Below are 21,293 nucleotides of genomic sequence, written 5' to 3'. Positions count from 1 at the left end.
TCCTCCTGTGGATACATTAATAATTACACCGGCTACATTTAAAATTGCCATGGGAATAAATCGGTCTAGCCATGTATTCTGACTTGTAAAGACCCTACTTCATACCAATTCCCTACTAAGTGTTCTATTGCTTCGGAACGATATTACAGCTCTATTGCCCACAACATTCCGTAATTGTGGATCCCTAGCCAATAGGTGCCAGTTATTTAACCCCTTAAACGCCGAAGCCACTTTTCACCTTCCTGACACGGCCCTGTGTCACTATAAGTGGTTATAACTTTGGAACGCTTTAAAATATCCAAGTTATTTTGGAATTGTACTTCATGTTAGTTAAAAAAAAATTTGGTGGTAAGTTTTTCATTTATTTCTGTGAGAATCAGATATTTGGTGAAAATTTGGAAAAATTCTCATTTTTCGAAATTCAAAATGATCTACTTTTTCCACTCGGTCAAACGTAATAACTAACATTCACCGAACGTCACATATCCAGGCTTTGTAAGCTCGCACTCACCATTCATCCCTCTAACTGCATTTACCGTAGCGGTGTCCACCGAATCTCTAACACCCATGTTCGAACTCATCTTGCTTGCAATTACCTGTCCCTACAGAGGAAGCAACCTCCAGGAGGCTGTCATGGTGCACTTATGGAAACCGAATTACTCGCAAGGACCTATTCCTTTTTATTTTGACCATCCAGCGCCCAGCTTTAAGATTTTGTTTTTACCTTGAGAAAATATATGTAATATTTTCTCTATATTTGTTTTGGCGGTCATTTTATTTGCAATTATTTGTGCAACTTGGTCAATTAAATTACTTATTTCTACTACAAAAATTTAAGCATCAACTTGGCAAAAAAAAAAAAAAAAAGAAGGACTCAAATGTTTATTAACAAATTTTTATTTGTCCAACACTTAAAATCAGGGGAAAAAAAACAAAAAACAAAAACAGCAAACAGTGTTCTTAAAAGTTACTTCGGTTTATTCCTCCTCTACTCCCTAGAGGAACTCCTAAAAAAAAATAAAAAAATGCAGTTAGAAACCCATTGTATAATAAGACATAGCAATAGAGTTCACTTTAAGACAGAAGTGATAGAAACCTGGTCCTAGCACCTGTGAAGGAAAAGACACGGGTTGACCATGTGACCAGTCTCATTTACATAAAAAAAGATGATTTTACAATAATTAATGTATGAATTGACGAGAAAAAGACTGGGATAGAATCCTTGGGAGCTGCTCCAACAGGTAGTAGTGACAGGACTAGTGACAGACCTGATGATATCCTAAATGCCCGAATTTTGTGATATTTCTGAAGTTGCACTACAATTTCTCAAAGAACAATTTACAATTTCTAGAATATTTTATAATTAAACAGGTGAAAGTATAATAACTTTAATAGAACCTGTTCTGTCTTTTTTGACTCGTGTGGCAGGTGAATAGGGATGTGTGCGAGCCATTGAGATCAACTAGCACACATCCTAAATTTAATTTGGGTGCACGAGTCCTAATATTAAACTCCCCATTCCATGGGTTTGGCTACGACCCAGTAGCCTCTTTGCTCCTCCTACCTTAAGATAGTCGGAGCGGTGTGGAGTAGCTGCGACATGCAGCCTCATGTCCGGCTACTCCACGCCACAGTAGCGCTTTACAAAATTTACATATTAGGGCAATGAAGTTTTCAAAAAGATAGCGGGGACGTGTGGATTAGCTCTAAAAAGGGCTATCCTCACGTCCCAAACATGCACCTACCACCTGTTGTACTTTTATAGGTTTTAGCACAGACAGTGAGATATTTGGTTTCTTTGTTATCATTTTATCAATGTTCTAGTGGGATTAATTCATACAATTGTCGCAACCAACCTCTTTGCCTGGTAAACTGTCGCCCCCTGACTGCAGGTCTTCCAGGATGTGCATGAAGTCTTACTCGTCTGAGGGGTTTTGATTGATTCGTGCTTGTGTCTGCAGAAGGAAAAAAACAAAAAAAAAAAAAACAAAAACAGAAAATATATTCAGGTCAATAGAATTTGGAGAAAGAAACTACATTCCTTATCAAATTTGAACCTTTAATAAATGAAGTGCTCGAAAACTTTTTTTTGTTACTCCAGAATGTACTGAAAAAGGATAAAACCTGCTCAAAATCCTCAGATTGTAGACTTCCTACAAAGTCCCTCCGTTTAGCTTGAAAAGTTAGTTGCTTTTCTCTGTAACCCCTTACCGACGTGTGACGTAATAGTATGTCACATGTCGGCTGCAACAGTATGTTGAGGGCTCACCGGCTGAGCCCTCTGCATACATGGTGGGTGATTGCTGCTAGTTCATCCCCATGTGCTGCCAAACTGTAGAAAGGCAGTATATGGAAGGATCAGACAGAAAACCTGGGGTTAAAGTAAAATTTGGTCAAAAAAAAAAAAAAAAAAAAAAATTGTTACAAATTCAAATCAAAACCTTTCCCCACAACTGACATATGTAAACAAAAATCCAAACTTCGGTATCGCCACATCCCAAAATGTCTGAAATGAAAATATAACAATTCCCAGCGTTTAACCCCATAATAGAAAATAGCGTCCAAATTCAAAAATGTAATTTTTAGAAAAAAAAAAAAAAAAAAAAAATCAATAAGTAGCTATCAAAAGGCCGTACCGTGCTCAAAACTAGCATTGAAAAAGTCAAAGATGGCAAAAAAAAAAAAAAATAAAAAAAAATAAAAAATTTACACCACACAGCTCCATACACTGAAGTATGAAAAAGTTATTAGCACAAGAAGGTAAGAATTATTTTATATGAAAACATAAAACCCTATATAAAAATGTGGTATCCCTGTGATCAAAACCCAAAAAAAAAAAAAAAAAACAGTGAAAGCCTCAAAATCCAAGCCCACAAGACACTTTTTTTTCACCAATTTTATTGCATTTGGAAATTTCTTCCCTCTTCCCAGTGCACGGCATGGAATATTAAATACAGTTACTAGGAAGTTCAATTTGTTCCGCAGTAAACAAGCCATCACACAGCTCTGTACAGAAACGCAAGAACTGAAAAAGGGCCTCGGCGTTAATTTTTTAAATAATTGTTCCATATGAATTTCACCACTAGATAAAGAAAAAAATTTAAAAACAAGGTATAAATATAAATACCTGCAGAGGAGGAACTGGGGGGATCTTGACTTGTAGAAGGAAGGTCTGTTTCAGAGAGTTGAACAGGATCTTGGTCTTGCCGGGTTTCCACTTCTAATATGGAATCTGAGGCTATTCTGTAAGAACAATGGAAGCGCTTAGATATTGTTTCATATTATAAATAAAAACACAGGGAAAGGAAGGGGAATATTGAAATCTTATTTACCCTTCAGATTCTGCCTCCACAAAAACTTCATCTTCATCTGCTGTGCCAACCTCAGCAGCTGTAGAAACATTTCCAGTGGAAGTGGTCACCATAGGAACAGACTGAGATGCATGGTCTGAAGTATCAGCACCAGGGTTCTCTGCAAACACAGAAACTGGAAAGCGAAAATAAAGTTTATACATAATTCCCAAACAGATTATGCATGAAAAAAGAAACCCTTAAAAAGGAAATCTACCATCAAAATCAAGCATGGATCAACCAGGGACACTTACAGATTCAGACCAGTAATCTTATATTTGTTATCTACGCCTCCCCCATTTAAAATTATGCCAATGAGACGGGGCTCTTGGGGGTGTTAACAGAGCCCCTCTGTTCTGCAGCCGCACAGGCAGTTCTCTAGACTACCAGTCTGTACAGTTTGAGTTTTTTTTTTTTTTTTTTTTTTAAAGCAGATCTTCCCCTTAAACAGACTCATTCCTGTATTGCAGCATGGATCATTTATAATCTGATCCACACCGGTCATACCTGGTGCTGCCACTTGAAGAGGTGTTGTTGGGACACTGCGACCACCTGACTCCTCCTCGTGAGCAAGAAAGAGTGGAGTTTCATACATTCCTAAACCTTTAAAATAAAGGATTACAATAGTTAATTTACATTGTTAGACTTTTTTTAATGTACATTTTTGTGCTACAAACTCTTCAAGACACTTTGCAACATTGACTACTTAGAGTCATTGTTGTAAATAAAGTAACCTCTTACCGCCTTGAGATGCAAGCTGACCCAGATCAGAATGGCTTGAACTGGCTTGTGGCATATCTTCTGGTGGCCCAAACCTGAATCGAGGCACACCTGCTACTTGGGGGGAGCTGAAAAAATGTACACATCAGCAAGGATTCTACTAGTCTATTATGAAAGACATGTATATATTAAATTTACATGACAACAACACTTAAAACATGCACTAGGAACTATGTGCACTAGGAACAAAAAGACACTGGGGGAGATTTATCAGACGTGTCAGAGCAAAACTTTGTGTCCCATGGCAACCAATCGGAGCTCAGCTTTAATTTTATAAACTGCTGTGGGAAAATGAAAGCGGAGCTCCAATTGGTTTTCATGGGCAACTAGAACAGTTTCTCACACTTCTGAATGTTTGGTAGTTTTAAGGATAGATGTATGACATACACCTTTAACCACTTACTGTATTGCTTCGGCAAATCCATCTGTTCGATGTGGCACAACAAGTGTTGGCGTGCTCGGCACTGTACGATCTTCATCATCAAAGAAGTGTTGCTATTAGGCAGAATCATAAAATAGAAAAATGAGACCACTTCAAACTAGTTCCAACAGGATTTTCCAAATGGTAGTAAATACTCGAATATAATCTGAAAACTTTTTATAAAAACTATTTCCTATGTGGAGTTTAAAATTGGAAACTCACCATGCCGCCCAAACCAGGTGTAAGCTGTAGTCCTCGACCCACCGATTGTCTGCGAGCCATCTGAATTCGCTAGCAAAGCAAATAAAATGATTTAGCAAAAAAGAACAAAAGGATAATTTATCTTCCCCTTAACCAGTTTGAAAAATAATTTGCTAGTAAGGCTGTACACGTACACAGCTATAAATGAGCAATCCCATATAGTTCGTTGCTATTCTAATTTGATCCAAGTATATAAGTCTAACATTTTTTATTTCCACCTATTATACCTGGGCAGGGGGTCCAAGTTCTTGAGGAGGTGCATGGATTGTTAAACGAGGAGGCAAAGGATGTGGTGGTCTACGAGGTGACTGAGGAGGACGAGGGCCTGGGCGGTCTGAAGCAGATGGTTGCTCCCTAGCTTCTGAAGATTCTGCAGTAGCAGAAGAAGCATCACCTGTATACAAAGATTAATACAACTATTGCATGAAAGTATCTCAATTGACTGAAGATTCAAAACAACAAGTTGTATATTACCAGGAGTATTCTAAAATATTCCATACCACTAGTCTGAGAGTCTGCAGGTCTCTGGCCAATATCTCCAGTACTCATACTTTCCTCCGTCTCTGTACCAGGATCAGTGCCTTCAGCACCCTGAAGTTAAAAAACTCAGTTAACATTTTTAAAGTTTAAAATAGGACAGAAAAAAGGAAATATACAAATAACTAGATGCAAGGTAAAAAAAAAAAAAAGTTTCTAAAAGAAGAAGTTCCTGTATTGAGTTGTGCAAGAAGTGGTGTTAGAAGTTTATGCGAAATGAGAAAACATTTTCATTGATACAATTTTGGAACCTGTAATCCAGGTACTTGCCATTAGGTAGCAGGAAACATACGTTTTATATATACACACATAGACATCCATAACCAGTGAAATATGATTAATATCCCCACTTCACTGAAGAGCAAGATAACATTTGAACTACATACGGCAGTGTCCTCTTCTTCATAGGCGTCGTTGCCATCAGCGCTACCATCTTCACCATTACTCTCATTCCCTTCTTCACCCATACCACCATCATCATCATCATCATCATCCTCTTCCTCATCATCCTCTTCATAACCCTGGATATCCTAGGATGTAAAAATGTCACCACATTAGTAAACCTCGAAGCTGCAGCCTCCATTGTTTGCTCCCTAAAAGTCAGAACTTCTTAGTGGAAGAATTTATTATATTTAAACACTAGACAGCTGGAAAAATATGCAAATGTATTTTCCAATGCAGGTAAATGCATTTGCGCCATTTATTTAGAGCCTTTTTTTTAACGAATTCTCCCTCATTCTTTATTATAATGACAGAAATAATTTCTGTATTGAGTTGTGCAAGAAGACTCTTTGCAGGAAGAGATAACATTTTCATTGATACAATTTTGGGACCTGTACGATCTTTAGGTCAGGTATTTTTCTTACATATGCAACAACATTCTGCTTTGATAGATTGGACATTTTGAGCCCAAGAGATAAACAGTTAACATAATTGTTGGTTAATAAAATAAATTGCGGTACAAGTGGTCCTCGCCCCTCAACAACTAGTTCTAGAAAAACCTCTCCCCCCACACTGACCTCTGGTTGCTTCACTTCGTTCCAGGCTGCAATGATCACTTGTAAGGCGTTTGTAACTAATCCTTATTGATAATACTTTTCCCCATGATGGCATGTCTCAAACAAATTCACCTTAACAATCCTAACCTGTACATAACTACAGGACTGCCTCTATATCGTGAATACACCACATACCCTTCCTCAGGGTCCAATTAGATTGTTCTATGACAGAGATCGCCTTGGAGTCCCAACAACAGATCACTGCTGCACATAAACCTTACAGGTGTTAGAAGTTGGTGTCTGCTGTATAATACAAGCATCATCCGCCGAGTGTTAAACTACTACTCATGTTGCCTTTTAACATGCCAACACCATGAAAGATTACCTCTTGCTCCCCATTGTTTTCATCCTCTTCTTCATCCTCCTCTTCATCACTTTCTATGACAATTATGTCATCACGCTTAGTTGAAGTGTCCTGTGAGGACTGCACAGGTTGGGTTTGATCACTTGCCGTCATTGCATTATCCATAATTGGTGGTAAGGACTCCTCACCGTCATGAATTTGTGGGTACTCTAAACTAGCAGACTGCCAATGGAAAAGGAAGGCAAGATATATGGTTACACCTAAAGTGCAGTAGGTTGGATTTCAAAACAGACCTAGTCAAGATGGTTCCATAATGTAAAAATACACATACATGCGGTTAAGCCATTTTAAGCTGCTCCCTTTTGCAGAAAAATGTTGGGGACAAACACTATAAAGAGTTAAAATGTCGCTGGTCATGTCCTGCACTTGCCTGGACAGGTCATGTGACAACCACTACGTTTGGCTGTAATAAGTGCATCTAGTATGGCCAGTGTTGTGGTGAGACGTCATCTCCGTGAGGTCATGTGCAGTGATGGCAGCTACACACAGTGGGGCAGATTTAGTTACCCGGTCCATTCGCGATCCAGCGGCGCGTTCTCTGCTGAGGATTCGGGTCCCGCCTGGATTTACTAAGGTAGTTCCTCCAAAGTCCACCAGGTGGCGCTGCTGCACTGAAGTTCCCAGAGGCCCGCTGGAATGCACTCAAGTACACAGGCCTATATCTGGTGAAGGTAAGTGCAAGTTCCGCAACACTGTTTTTTTAAATGCTGTGGTTTTTCCGAATCCGTCGGGTTTTCGTTCGGCCACACCCCCCGATTTCCGTCGCGTGCATGCCGGCACCGATGCGTCAAAATCCATTCGCCAAAATCCCGGGGCAATACAGGGAAAATCGGCGCAAAACGGAAATATTCAGGTAACATGTTGGGAAAAACGTGAATCGACCCTTCGTAAATGACCCCCAGTGCTCAATGGAAGCAGAGCACAGGAGGGAGGAGCTGTTACTGAGAATTGAAGCAGCGCTGGAGTTGTAGATGGCAGCCATCTTTGAGATAACTCCGTCTACTTTAGAAAGGCTATAAAATCATGAGAAACAAACGCAAACTATTTAAGTGACATTTTGTTATTAATGACATGGAGTTGCATTAATTTATTTTCAGCATTATGGGTTTTTGTACCAGAAGTTCATATTCTTGGAATACCCTTTTAAGTAAAGGATGGCCAGAATAAAACAGCAAAGATTATCTGTTATGCAATGCCCAGTGGTTTAATCCCATTATGCTAATGTGACAATCATATTCTACAGTCATTTCCTTGCGAAAATAAAAATGGCGCCACAAGTTGCCTCTTAGCTACTCAAATTTAGAAATAACTTAAAGGATTATCACAAAAGTTAAAGACATCTATACCCAATCCATACAACAGGCAACAATTAACAGCCAGGGTTTGCAACCTTCTACCTTTAGGGTATGTTTATTGTGTAAACGTCACTAGGATTAAAAAGTGAGAACCCCCTTAAAGTTTCACATATGGGAGGTCAGAGGCACAGTGATCAGACATGCAGGGGAAACTTAATCAAAGTGCAGGAAGGGGGAACAATCTCTGTTAAGGCAAAAACTGGGAAAAGAAAAATCACCTGTGCTAGGGTTTCTTGAGATTCTTGATCAAATGAGTGAGATTCTGCTTCAGGAAGGTCTTCTGCCAACACATCCTCCTTAGGAAAATCCAAGCAAACAAGTATCTTATAACTTTTTTTTTTTTTTAAACACCTATTTATTTTTCAATAAAAAAGAAGAAAGACTCATCCATTCTGAGATTTCTCCTGCTATTGCTTCATCCCCGGATTTCCCATTAGCCCCATGATGCCTCAAACATTGCATCATAACCAACAACAGGACCAACTGTCAATCTGCTTGTGGTGCAGTGTACAGGCGGTCCCCTACTTAACGACACCTGACTTACAGACGACCCATAGTTACAGACTGACCCCTCTACCCACTGATCTCTGGTGAAGCGCTCTGGATGCTTTACTATAGTCCCAGACTGCAATGATCAGCTGTAAAGTGTCTATAATTAAGTTTTATTGATAATCTTTGGTCCAATAACAGCAAAAAAAAATGTTGAAATTCCAATTGTCACTGGTGCTATTTTTTTGTCTGGATCTACCATATTAAAATATACAGTTTCGACTTGCATACAAATTCAACTTAAGAACAAACCTACGCACCCCATCTTGTATGTTACCTGGGGACTGCCTGTATTTAGGATTATCTGTATTCTACAGTCAGGGAGGCTGAGCTTTGGGATGTTAATTTATTACTGAGAGACAGTGTGGGGAGAGATCAGGTCAAAAGCTGATGCAGAACTTTTCACAACACAAACCTCTGGTTCAACTCTCTGCATAGTCCTGAGTTTTTTGTTAAGGGGCAAGTCCGGTTCTTCCATGGTTGGTTCTGAAGTCTCCATTGTACTTTCTTCACCTTCTTCCCGTTGACGTTTTGACATGGAGGAACTTGGTGTCGCTGAAACTATAAAATGTTTGGGTAGATTAATGTTAATGTAAATTTGTTATTAGAAGTCAAGTTACAACTAGAAGAAGCTTACAAGTGCTAAACACAGAGGACGTAGATGGCCTCTCTATAGGAGAGCTCTGGACAACTTCCACGGCTGGTTCTGGGGTGCAGGGCTCTATAGCTGCATGAGACTGCTGAGTTGGTTGGACAAATGCAGTTTGCTGCTGGACAGCTGGGACGGCTTGCGAAGGAGTCAACTGGACATTAGGGCTAGTAGAACGAACAGATCCACTGGTACTTCCAAACACTGGTACATGCTCCAGAAGACCATCTGACTGCATAGCTACAGAAAATGAAACAGTTTATAACAAGTTGTCATCCAGCTTATTAGGAACTTAAACTAAAATTACCGTATTAAGTGTTAAACAAAAATATGTATAGAGAACAATGTAGCAGGTTTATAGTTAGAATAGCTTCCTGAATATTGTACATGCCTTCTTGCGTTTCCACCTGGGTGGTGGGCATTACTGTAGCTGTTGGAGTAGAAACAGCAGGGGTAACCATTGGACGAATACTAGCCCTTGGTGGTCTTTGGGCTGTAGTGACTTTACTTGGCGTGGCCACAACTGGTGTTGGTTTGATATTAGCAGTTGGTGGCTCTGTCATACTAGCCCTGGAAAGATGGAAACAAAATTGTGTATTACTTGCAAAATCTTTTTTTCAATTCACTGCATAAATCTCCATTTACAATAGGGTTTTCACAGCATCCACCATTCAAAGCATTATTATCCATTACATCCTATACATTACAATTTTTTTTTCTAACAAACACTCTTTAAAAGTGATTTCTAAGCAGAAACTACCAACATATTTAATAAACTTTTTCATACTTTGACTCCCTTAACCCCTTAAGGAAGCAGCCATTTTGTAGCTTAAGACTCAGCCCGATTTTTTGGATTCTGACCTGCATCGCTTTATAGGGTTATAACTTTTGAACACTGTTTTCCACCGTTTAGCCTAACAATCATATTATCTTTATTCTATGGGTCGATACGATTACAGGGATACCAGACTTAAGTAAAACGTAAGAAAATATATTTGTCAAATAAAACCGTAATGTGGGGGAAAAAAAAAAATCTCATTTTTGCATAGCAGTCTTCCAAGTGGCATAACATTTTTACTTTTTTGGCTATGGAGCTGGTTGATGGCTTGTTTTTTTGCAGGACATGTTGTACTTTGCACCAGTATCATTCTGGAGTACACCTGTTTTTTTGCTCACTTTTTATGGGATTGAATAGGTAAAAATCATAATTTTTGGTGAGTTTTCAAAAGTTTTTTTATTTTTAACAGCGTTCATCGTACGGGTTCAATAATGATTTTCTTTTCTACGGGTTCTTACGGATGCGGTGATACTATATATGTGTCAGCCTATGCACTTGTGATTTGAGTTTAGGTTATTATATATTTTTTTTTACTTTTTTTTATTTTTACTATTTTTCAGACTCACTAGGGAACTTTAACCCTTAGGTTGTCTGTGAGATCCTATCATATACTGCCATACTACTGTATGGCAGTATATGGGGATTTTACTCCTCATTCATTAAATGTGCTGATAGCACATTGTAATGAATGGGTTAACCCAAGGCTACCATGGCGAGGGATCACCGTTCCCCGGTGATGCCATCTTTTTGAAGCCGACAATGGCGATCAGCGGGAAAACACCACAATATGCAGTAAAGACTTGCATGCACCCGTCATGTGACTTAGTATTACATAACATGTCGGTAAGGGGTTAAGGATGTTCAAGTGATTAGTGATGGCTTATACAATAGACTGTAAAGCCATGACACTCAATATACTAAAAAGGCCATTAAATTTGAGGTGAAACCTGACTGTCAGGTAAGGTTGATGCCTATTAGGTGTCAAACTACTGGGGCAATTGTGGGCAGAATTGGTACATATAAAAAAAATGCAAAGCTTTAGAGGAGAAGGGGAGGAGAGAGAAGTCACCTTAAGCTGACTAAATTATAAAAGACAGTACTTTACAGCCTTTGCTAGAATTATTATTTTTTTTATACTTACATTCCTCTTTCTCCAGGTGCCGCAGTTGGTTTAACTGTAATCTGTCTCTGCTCCGGCCCCTGCAAAATGGAAACTCCGGAATAAGAAAAGCAGCCAGTGATTAAACACATCTGGCCATAACTCCACACACTCCTCTCACCTTTGAGGGTTCCTGAGTCTCATCTCTCTGCTCATGGTGTCGTTCTTGTTGTTCACGCAGCTCCCTCTCCAAGCGACAGATCCTACCATCATACTGGGATTTTAGAGCACTCATTCTAACCTCCAGCTCTTCTTTCTGCTGCTCTAGGGCACTGAACCTCTGTTTCAGATCTTCATTTTCACTGGAAAGTTGCTCCTTCATTGCTATTAAAATAACAAATTGAGTAAACCTTTGAACTGTTACTGAAGCCAAAAGCACACAAAAATAGAATATTACCGCTTTTATACCACAAGAACTTTATAGCAAGGGTGATTTATTTGCTTACCCTATTGGCTATAAGCATCTTGCACCAATAATTAATGGGGTTATTTGGGAGCTACACATCCTGATAGGTCATCGGTAAGTCCAACCATGGTAATCCACTAGTTATTTTAAAGGGGATGCTCAATCTTGTACATTCATGAACTGCAATTGTAACACTTCATCCTTACATGTTAGTTGTGCAAGTTTCTGCTTGGCTCCAAGGAGAGTTTTCTTTGTCTTCTCCTCCTTTTCATTCATTAACTGGCGCATTTGCTCCTCTTGTGAGGTCTTGTCTTGAAGGTCTCTCTGGACTTTGGATAGTTCGGACTGAAGTTGTGTCATCTGTTCCTGTAGAGCTTTCATTTCATTTTCTTTTTCGTCTATGGTCTAGAAAATAAACATGAGCTGTGACAGTCAGGAGGAATATACATCGTTTCACTACTAAAAGTAAATTTTAAGCAAACCTTTGCGCTTCTTTTGTCAGGAGGACAAAGGGGTTTTATGGTTTAAAAACATTGCTGCTTTCTTCTAAATACCTTTGCCACAGCTGACATGGATTGTGCCGGTATTACATCGCCGCTATATGGATGAATGGAGCTTGGCGTCACACCCGACCATGGATATTCCATGGTAATGCATCCATCTTTGGAAGAAAGCAGCCATGTTTTTCAACCTCTGGACAAACACTTTCACTTTGCAATTTAAGCCAAGTTGCAGCACACTACAAGAAGTGTCAATTCTGAGTTTTTAGTATTAACCCCTTCCCACCGCAGCCCTTTTTCTTTTGTTTTCATTTTACACTCCCCACATTCAAAAATATATAAAACTTATGTTTCCATGTACAGAGCTCTGTGATTGCTTGTTTTCTGCGTAAAAAAATGGTACTTCAAATGCTGGTATTTAATATTCCATGCCGTGTACTGGGAAGTGGGAGAAAAAAAAAATTCCAAATTCAATGAAAATGGTGAAAAAGGGTTTGGTGTGGGCTTGGATTTCACTGTGCACCCCAATTACATGTCTTTGGGTTGGTACGATTACAGGGATACCCAATTTTTATAGGTTTTTTTTTAATTTTTTCACACACTTACAAGAATTTAAAAAAAAAAAAAAAAAAAAAAAAAAAAAAAGCGCCAATAATTTTTTTTTATAACTTTCTTGTACGGAGTTGAGGGTGGTGTCATTTTTTGCGACTTTTGATGACGTTTTCAATGACATTTTTAGGACTGTACAACCTTTTGATCACTTAAATGAGACTTTTGGCATTTTAAAAAATGTATTGACTTTGGGCGTCATTTTCTGTTTTACGGGTTAAACGGTGAAAATCTATTTTGATAGATCGGGTATTTTCAGAGCGGCGATACCCAATGTGTTTAGGATTTTTGATGTTTGTTTTGATGATTTTCTATCAGTTCTAGGGAAAGGAGGGCGATTTTAATTTTTAGGTTTTTTAATATATAATATTTTTTTCACTTTTTATTTTCACCATTTTTCAGACTCTCTAGGGTACTTGAACTCTAGGTTGTCTGATCGATCCCATCATATACTACAGCATGGCAGTATATGGGGATTTTCCTCCACATTCATTACAATATGCTGATCGCACTTTGTAATAAATGGGCTAAACCCCGAGGCGGTCATAGTGACCTTTCGCTGCTTGTCAAGATGGTGGTGCACATGCGGTTTTTTTTTTTAAGCCACCAGCAACTTTGACTGCAGTGTTTAGCAATATGCAGCAAAGACTTACTGGCCATGGAGAGGTGAGCCCTCTCCATGCACTTGGCGTGTCAGATACTATCATGTCACATGTCGGTAAGAGGTTAAGGAGCATCTTCACCTGTGATTTACAGCTTTTAAGTAAAAACTATCTAGTATGCACATAGGTTAAGGTTAGGGTTGATTTGCACAGCAGTGAAAAATTGCATGCACGCGGTCTGAAGAAAGTAAAAGTTAAAAAACAAAGTTTAAAACTATATCCATATTTTCATCGATTCACCAGAGGTTGCGCTAACATTTTGTCCAGAATGGTAATACTACTCCTCCTCAGCAGAAAATACTCCTCAAAAATGGTGAGAGGAGTATGGAACTCCTAGTGTTAATATTTATGCCCTCAACCCCCCCAAAACGGTGTGTGGTGGCCTAACACTTTTTTTACACTGTTTATTTTTTACCAAAGTGTATCAGGAGATAATCCTTCCCAAAAACATAAGCCTTCTGACCAATGCACTTCAGTTCAATAAATAGCAAGATGTTTTTGTTGTGATAAAGTTGCTACTTACTGAAGAAGTGTTTTGGTTCGGGGAGGATTTTGTTCAATAGAATGAGTTTCAATACAATGTGAACACAGCCTCCTCATAGATTGTACAATGGTCACAGGAGCTTACAATAAGTGCCACCTCCTGTGTCGTCGTCCTCCTCGTAAATTGTAAGCTCTTGTGACCATTCTACAAGCAGTCACTTCCTGAGTCCCATGCATGTGCAGGTGTGATCTCTTGTATCTATTAGAACTGGAGAGACAGGTCAGGGGAGGAGCAGAGACCCCAGTAAAGGTCACATGTCCTGTTCTGCTTGTGCCATGCCCCACCACTCTTTAGTGTAATGTGCTTCCCCTGTTGCTCCCTATATGCAATATCACACGACACAGAGCAGCTGGGAGTAGACTGACAGCTCCGTGCTGATGGGGCGTGGCCTAAGCTGCTCTCCTGCGGGGGAGGGGCAGATATATCTCTGCAGTGTAGTGGGTCGGTGTACACGTGAGCCCACTCTCAGCTCCGCTGTCTGCTCCGTCCCTTACACGCTATCAACCAGCAGCTGGGCCTAAATCAGCCTCTGCATGCATCATAGATGCTTGTAGAGGCGTTATCGTGATCTCTTGATGCAACAAAGTCAAATTGCTGCAGATCAACCTTACATTCGTGTAAACCATTAGAAAAATTTAACAAGCTTGTGACTCCACAATTACCATGCAGCCATATATTTCACCACTACAAAGGACCTGGCTTACCTTCTGTACAGCTTCTAACTGCCCTTCTAGTGCCAATATCTTGACTTCAGCCTGAGCTCGTGAATCCCTCAGTTCCTGAAGTTCTTTTTGAGCAGCTCTCTCTTCTGACTGATTTGTTTGAGCTGTTGAAGTTTCAGCAACTAACTGTTAATAGAAACAGAACTTTGTGAATTCAGCATGAAAATATAAAATGCCACAAGGTAACTACCAGAACACCCTCTAAACTAAATACACAGTCTTACGATGAATTTTATGAGCCTTTCTTGGTTAGATACATTTTTTTTTTTTTTTTTTTTTTTTTTTTTTTTGGCACAGGATCAGAACTACAAGTCCATATAGCAGAACCAACACCCAAATATAATCTACTTTATTAAAGAAAAGTCTCACCTTATCATACTGAACCTTCAACTCTTCATACTGAGTCTTATATCGCCTTCCAATCTTTTTCACTTGAGTGATTGTTTTTATCTTCTCTTGAATATCCGTGACTTTAGCATTGAGCTCTTTCTCTAGATTTTCCTTCTCAGTCTTTAACTTCACATTCTCTTCTTTGGCATTCTGACACTGACTCTGACTTGTATTCAGGGATGCATTTAACCTGTCAGAATATTTGCAACATTTTAAAACCTAGCCAAGGATAGCATTGCTTGTTTTTGTTGGCCGGGTGCAATGAGCATTAAAATGTAAATGCATTCCATACATGACATTTACAGAGAATATGGGATAAATGTATGTTTTCATAAATCCTACAGCCCATCATGTGCAAATTAGAAAACTCCTAATAACCCTGCCCTGCTCCATACCAAACAGGACTGACTACTTTGGGCCTTTTAAAACCCAAAAAAAAAGTTTGTTTAGGAGCAAACCTCCAAATCAAGGTAAAATGGAGCATAGGGGACTTGTGGCCCTCTAACCCATAGAGAGTAGATCATAGCACACATGCATCTCCTACATGGTGCAGTTTTCTATCAAGTCCGCAAGAAATGTAGGACCTGCATCTAGTTGACAACTGTTACCCACACCCATCTTGAGAACACAGACCAGCTGCTCATATTCCAAAGCCAAGCTGAATAGGGAGTTTAGCGTACATGTACAGCCTTTCTCCAATTAACTCTATGGAAGCGCCTGGCACAAATTCTTGGCCATTGTCCTTACGCCCATTCAGTCCAGACGCGGGAATGGGTTTAGTAGACCTCAGTTCCGGAGATGCAGGTCACAACTCTGTCCTTATCTATTTCTGCAAATGCTGCGAAAATGTTATGATTAGTCTACATAACAAAACCCTTTTAGGACACAGCGCCTCTTTAATAATAATTTGATGGACAGCTTAGAGTTAATATTAAATGGATGGAATTATCAAGTTATAAACTTCATGAGCATTTTTTTCAAGAATGTAAATTCATCATGTCCCTCAGTGTCCGTGCTGGGGTTTAGTAGAAGACACTGATGGATGTGTGTTGAGTGAAGAGCCACACATCCAGTGGCTTATTCAGTAAAGAACAAAGTGGCAGAAATCCGGTTCCCAGCACGTTTACTTTGTAGAGACAATAAGATGTTCTACTGAAGGCAATAACTAGTGTTAGACATCACATGCAATACTGTAATACTGGCACCACTACTCTTAGGGTGATCTGTTAGTTCTTTTTAGATGGGCCTCTGTGTGACAGTTATTGGGATTTTAGGGATCATAGTCAATTCCTGTCAAAAATCAAAATTGCATTCGCAGATGTCTATTTACCTTGCGATCTCAGTCTTCAGTCTTCCAGCCTCTTCAGTCAGTTGCTGAATGCGTTTGACATTAACTTCTTTCTCAGTTACCAGCTTCTTGAACTCCTCCGTGTCAGTATCTTTTTGCTGATTAAGCAAATGCTTTAATAGTGAAATATTGCATAAACAATTAGCAATGATCCAAGAGCAGGATTTTAGGCAATTTCCATGTAGTCAACTGAAAATTTAGGCTGCATAGATTTAACAGAGTATAGATAAAGGCAATAAAAAAAATTATAAGTTCAGCTAAGCATTACCAAAGCCTTTAGCTACAGAATTATACATCTTGCTGAGCAGATTATACACTATTAAACTACTAGCCCCATCAGGCAGGGTATGGGAAGGAGCAGCAAGGTGTCACTCCACACCCCCCACATATTTGGTTTTACAATGTATAGAAAAATTAGTTTGTCATTCTGGATTAGAATCACATATTTCAGACTGCATAAGTCTTGTAACTCCGTGACCTAAAGGACAGACCGTTAGAAAGGTTAAAGACCAGTGGAAATGCAAGCTGCAGATAAAAATCCAGTTCCTGTCCATATTTCTGCTTCTGTAGCCCACAAAAGCACAAGCTTGATGAGATGAAAGATGAGCTTTCCATGGACAAACTATTTCAGTCACGTTTGGACACTGGAGCGGGTAGGTCTCTAAATTGACACCAAAAGGCATTAGCCTTTTGGTGTCGTTTTAAAGAGACGCTCCGCCTCTGTCTAAACTTTACTCATCTCAGGAAAATATGACTGCTTGTTTTCACTTTGTAGGGATTTTCATAGGTAAAATGGGTAGGATATGAAATCTTTTTTTCCAGAATTCTGAAATCTCACCTTAGGGGCTAGTAGTTTAGTGGGCTAAAATCTGGTGACAGGTTTGAGGTCGGAAACAAAAGAATTGTCAAAGTCACCAGCTCCCTCATACATATGCACGTTTTCAAATGACTTCTGGCTGCTTATAGCTGAATACTTCTCATATAATGAAATAAAAACTTGGAAATTTTACACATTCAGCCTCTATTAAATATTTCTGATTTATGGCAGTAGTGGCAAACCATGCGTTATTAATACCTGCGCAGACACATTCATTACCACAGGATAGCTATGGAACCTGGTGAACACCCCTTTAATTGGAAGAAAAAAAAAATTGGAATCCAGGCTCTGCTCACTAAAGCTTAAAGGGGTTAACCAAATTTAACAAATTATTTGGGGCCGGGCTGGAGGGGGCCCTTTAAAATAAATGTGTACTTGCCTCATCCGGCGCTGCTGTTTACAGGGGCGCACAGGGAGCTTCTGGCTCCCATTTGAATATGAATAATGCCGATTCCTGGAATACCCCTTTAATGTTTCTCAACACAAAAAAAAGCATGGATTTGGCAATCCCTAGACTTCCACGCTTTACACTTAAAGCAATCCATTTTAAAACTGCCAAATCAAACAAAGATACTGAAAGAGGAGATCATTCTCCAGCAGCATGCTTCTATGTGTTAGAGAAGAGAAGGGCTTATGAAGTGACACCCCCCTGCAATCACTAAACTTGACTCATCTCCTGTGCTCCTGTGAAATGAGGTCAGAAGAGTTATGTTTGCCTGGATTTTGAGGGAGTTTTGTTATGGGTAAACAAGTGAGATTTCAAAGAGAATTCTATAATTTCATACCCTACCTGAAGGGATTAGTAATTTAGTGGGGTAAAACCTGATGACAGTTTATTTTCAATAAAGGCAGGGAAAAGAAAGCACAAAAAAGCATGATTTATTAAATAAATTGTTCACCATCTGCACCATTGGTTTATTTCATTTTCAATTTTTAATGTAACTTTTTAGAAGGCATCCAATAAGGGACAAACCTCAAAGAGATCACGACCATCAAAATTTAATTCACCATGACATTCAGTATTGTACCTGTGTTCGCACCCTCCAGCGTTTCACATCTTCCTCCAGCAGTTTCTTTTCTGCTTGTAGCATACCACTTTTTTCACTTAATTCAGTATTAGATTCTTGGAGTGGTAATATATTTGCTTCAAGTTTTCTAATCTGAAACACATTATATAGGAGTCTTAAAAACAAAACAGTATTTTTCCAAATAATTTTCTTACTACAATCTAAATAATAATTTAAAACCAAATGGGAAACCCATGCACAGCCACAGTTAATGGGATTAAACAAGATTGACTTGGACAAGAATCTAACCAATTCTGGAAAACCCTAATTGGAATCGAGTTGCCATGTACACTACCGCTCAAAAGTTTGGGGTCACCCAGACAATCGAGTTTTCCCATTAAAACTCACTTTTACGAGTTACAAAATGAATAGAAAAAATATAGTCCAGGCATTGACAAGGTTTGAAATAATTTTTCTTTGTTTATAATAAAATTTCTCCTTCAAACTTTGCTTTTATCAAAAGAATGCTCCCTTTCCTGCAATTACAGCATTGTAGACCTTTGGCATTCTAGCAGTTAATTTGCTCAATCTGGAAAATTTAACCCCATGCTTTTAGAAGACCCTCCCACAAGGTGGGCTGACCACTATTACAGATAGGGAAGAAGCTGCCAACTTCTTCCCTAAAATAGTTCATGCATAATTTGGAGGTGTGCTTTGGTTCATTGTCCTGTTGTAGAAAGAAAGTGGCTCCAATGAAACGCTGTCCACAGGGTGTGGCATGGCATTGCAAAATGGAGTGATGGCCTTCCTTCTTCAAAATACCTTTGAACTTGTATAAATCTTCCACTTTACCAGCACCAAAGCACCGCAGACCATCACATTACCTCCACCATGCTTGACAGATGGAGTCAGGCTTCTTCCAGAATGTTTTCAGTTCTGCAACTCACAAATGTCCTTCTGTGTGAACCAAACACCTCAAACTTGGATACGTCAGTCCACTTTTTTCCAAACTGCATCCAATGTCTGTTTTAATGGTTTTCCTTTTATTAGCCAGTCCTCGATACGGCTTTCTCTTTGCCACTGCCTGAAGGCCAGCATCCTAGAGTCTCCTTGCTGTAGATGTTGACACAGGCGTTTGGCAGGAGCCATTTAATGAAGCTGCCAGTTGAGGACCTGTGAAGCATTTGTTTCTCTTGTTACTTAGTTGTGCAGCGGGGCCTCCCACTTCTTCTAGAGCCAGTTTGTGCTCTCCTCTGAAAGGAGCAGTACACTCTGCTGCAGGAATTTTTTTTTTCTATTATGTTTTATAACACATGCAGTCACCGACATGGATTCTCTCATATATATTTCTTTTTAGGCACATTTTCTAGATTTGATGCAGGCTCTATGGTAGTACTTGTCATACACGGATATAAATGCATAAGTATCACTTGGAACAATTCTGTACCCACTGGATAGCTTGATAACTACCTGGCCATCAACATGGAGACTGGATTTCCCATTCAAAAAATTGAAGCTTAAAGGCTCAAGCCCAGTGTCTGTTGTATTGCTTTGGCGAGAATCAGATTGGTTGATCAGTGTGGCCATTGTAGGTGGTTTAACAAAAAAGCTGAAACAGCTTTGATGGATGGTCAGAGAAGAACTACCAATAGATGGGATGATAAAGCACACAGCCTGTCTCAGCATTGTAGCAGTGCAGCACTAAACAACTGTCCCTCTTGGAAGTCCAGTCTTTTGTGATTAAGCGCTTCTGGTCACTACTTCAACTCAACCTGAGCTGGAATTCAACAATTAGCTGTTTCTGACACTTTTCAGCATATGTAAAGAGGAAATCCACCTAGGTTGGGTTCCACTGGTGGGTGGGCAAAAAAAGTTCCTCTGCAAGTAACTAGGTAAGGAACTAACCTTCGCTTGAAGTTGGTGCAGGTCATGCTCCAGCTTCTCTTTATCTTCTCTTAACAACCGATTGGTTTCTATTAAAACATTCATAGTTTCGGTTTTCCTCATCAGCTCTTCATGTTGGGCCATGGTCTTCACTGTTACCTGCAATTAGATAAAGGTCAAACTAATAACCCTGCAGGCTGAGCCTTTAAACAACATTGTGATAACTGGTCAAAATGAGACTAGTGGCTGGAGACAGAATAAAAGAATAAGCCGTCATGAAGTGGGAGTCATTTATAAGGCTACATTCACACGGCCGTATGGGGGGGCCTATATATGTCCCCCATAGACTACAATGAGGAGCACAGCGTTGCACTAGATCAGTACGGTGAAGCACACGTGCAGCAATGTACCATTGCGTATCCAGGGAAAATGTCCCATGTTTCACTGTAAAATGTATATTGGAAATTTTAAATGCTTTTTATTACACGTTCATTTTTTTTGCATTCAATGTAAACTCTTTTAAAAGGAAAACGTGTGATATATATATATTATATATTTAAAAAAAAAAACAAACTACAGATACTCAATGGTCTTTAACCCCTTAACGCTGAAGCCACTTTTCACCTTCCTGACACGGCCCATTTTTTCAAATCTGCCCTGTGTCACTATAAGTGGTTATAACTTCGAAACGCTTTAACATATCCAAGTGATTTTGAAATTGTTTTCTCGTGACACATTGTACTTCATGTTAGTTACAAAATTTTGGTTGTATGTTTTGCATTTTTTTATGAGAAAATCAGATATTTGGTGAAAATTTGGAAAAATTCGCAATTTTCGAAATTCAAAATGTTCTACTTTTTCCACACATGAGTCATAACACCAGAAAACATAATAACTAACATTTACCAAATGTCTACTTTATACCTCCGTGGTTTTTTATACATACTATCATTTTTGTAGGATGTTATGGGGCTTTGAACGTTAGGTGCGATTTTTCACATTTTCATAAAAAACTCAAAATCC

At 39.1% G+C, this 21,293-nt stretch overlaps 1 protein-coding gene across 1 annotated transcript in view; it reads right to left on the bottom strand.

Annotated features, from left to right (window-relative positions):
• Positions 1-887: 887 nt before the first annotated feature.
• The window catches only part of TPR (translocated promoter region, nuclear basket protein), a 43,662-nt gene continuing 23,256 nt past the window's right edge, over positions 888-21,293 (bottom strand). Inside the window, exons 28-51 of the mRNA XM_072126733.1 lie at positions 20,292-20,429; positions 18,408-18,539; positions 16,485-16,615; positions 15,134-15,344; positions 14,747-14,890; positions 11,934-12,132; positions 11,443-11,645; positions 11,304-11,362; positions 9,716-9,894; positions 9,313-9,564; positions 9,091-9,236; positions 8,345-8,422; positions 6,733-6,933; positions 5,736-5,879; positions 5,313-5,403; positions 5,040-5,206; positions 4,774-4,842; positions 4,534-4,625; positions 4,092-4,198; positions 3,858-3,953; positions 3,333-3,486; positions 3,128-3,243; positions 1,857-1,955; positions 888-1,007 (exon numbers count right to left, since the gene is read on the bottom strand). Coding sequence (XP_071982834.1) covers positions 961-1,007; positions 1,857-1,955; positions 3,128-3,243; positions 3,333-3,486; positions 3,858-3,953; positions 4,092-4,198; positions 4,534-4,625; positions 4,774-4,842; positions 5,040-5,206; positions 5,313-5,403; positions 5,736-5,879; positions 6,733-6,933; positions 8,345-8,422; positions 9,091-9,236; positions 9,313-9,564; positions 9,716-9,894; positions 11,304-11,362; positions 11,443-11,645; positions 11,934-12,132; positions 14,747-14,890; positions 15,134-15,344; positions 16,485-16,615; positions 18,408-18,539; positions 20,292-20,429 — 3,255 coding nt within the window. The 3' untranslated portion in view covers positions 888-960. The remainder of the gene's footprint in view (positions 1,008-1,856; positions 1,956-3,127; positions 3,244-3,332; positions 3,487-3,857; positions 3,954-4,091; positions 4,199-4,533; positions 4,626-4,773; positions 4,843-5,039; positions 5,207-5,312; positions 5,404-5,735; positions 5,880-6,732; positions 6,934-8,344; positions 8,423-9,090; positions 9,237-9,312; positions 9,565-9,715; positions 9,895-11,303; positions 11,363-11,442; positions 11,646-11,933; positions 12,133-14,746; positions 14,891-15,133; positions 15,345-16,484; positions 16,616-18,407; positions 18,540-20,291; positions 20,430-21,293) is intronic.

This window comes from Engystomops pustulosus, chromosome 10 (genome assembly GCF_040894005.1).
Source record: "Engystomops pustulosus chromosome 10, aEngPut4.maternal, whole genome shotgun sequence".
Taxonomy (NCBI): Eukaryota; Metazoa; Chordata; class Amphibia; order Anura; family Leptodactylidae; genus Engystomops; species Engystomops pustulosus.
The sequence above is the reverse complement of the archived record's forward strand: the minus strand, read 5'-3'. Positions and strand labels throughout refer to the sequence as shown.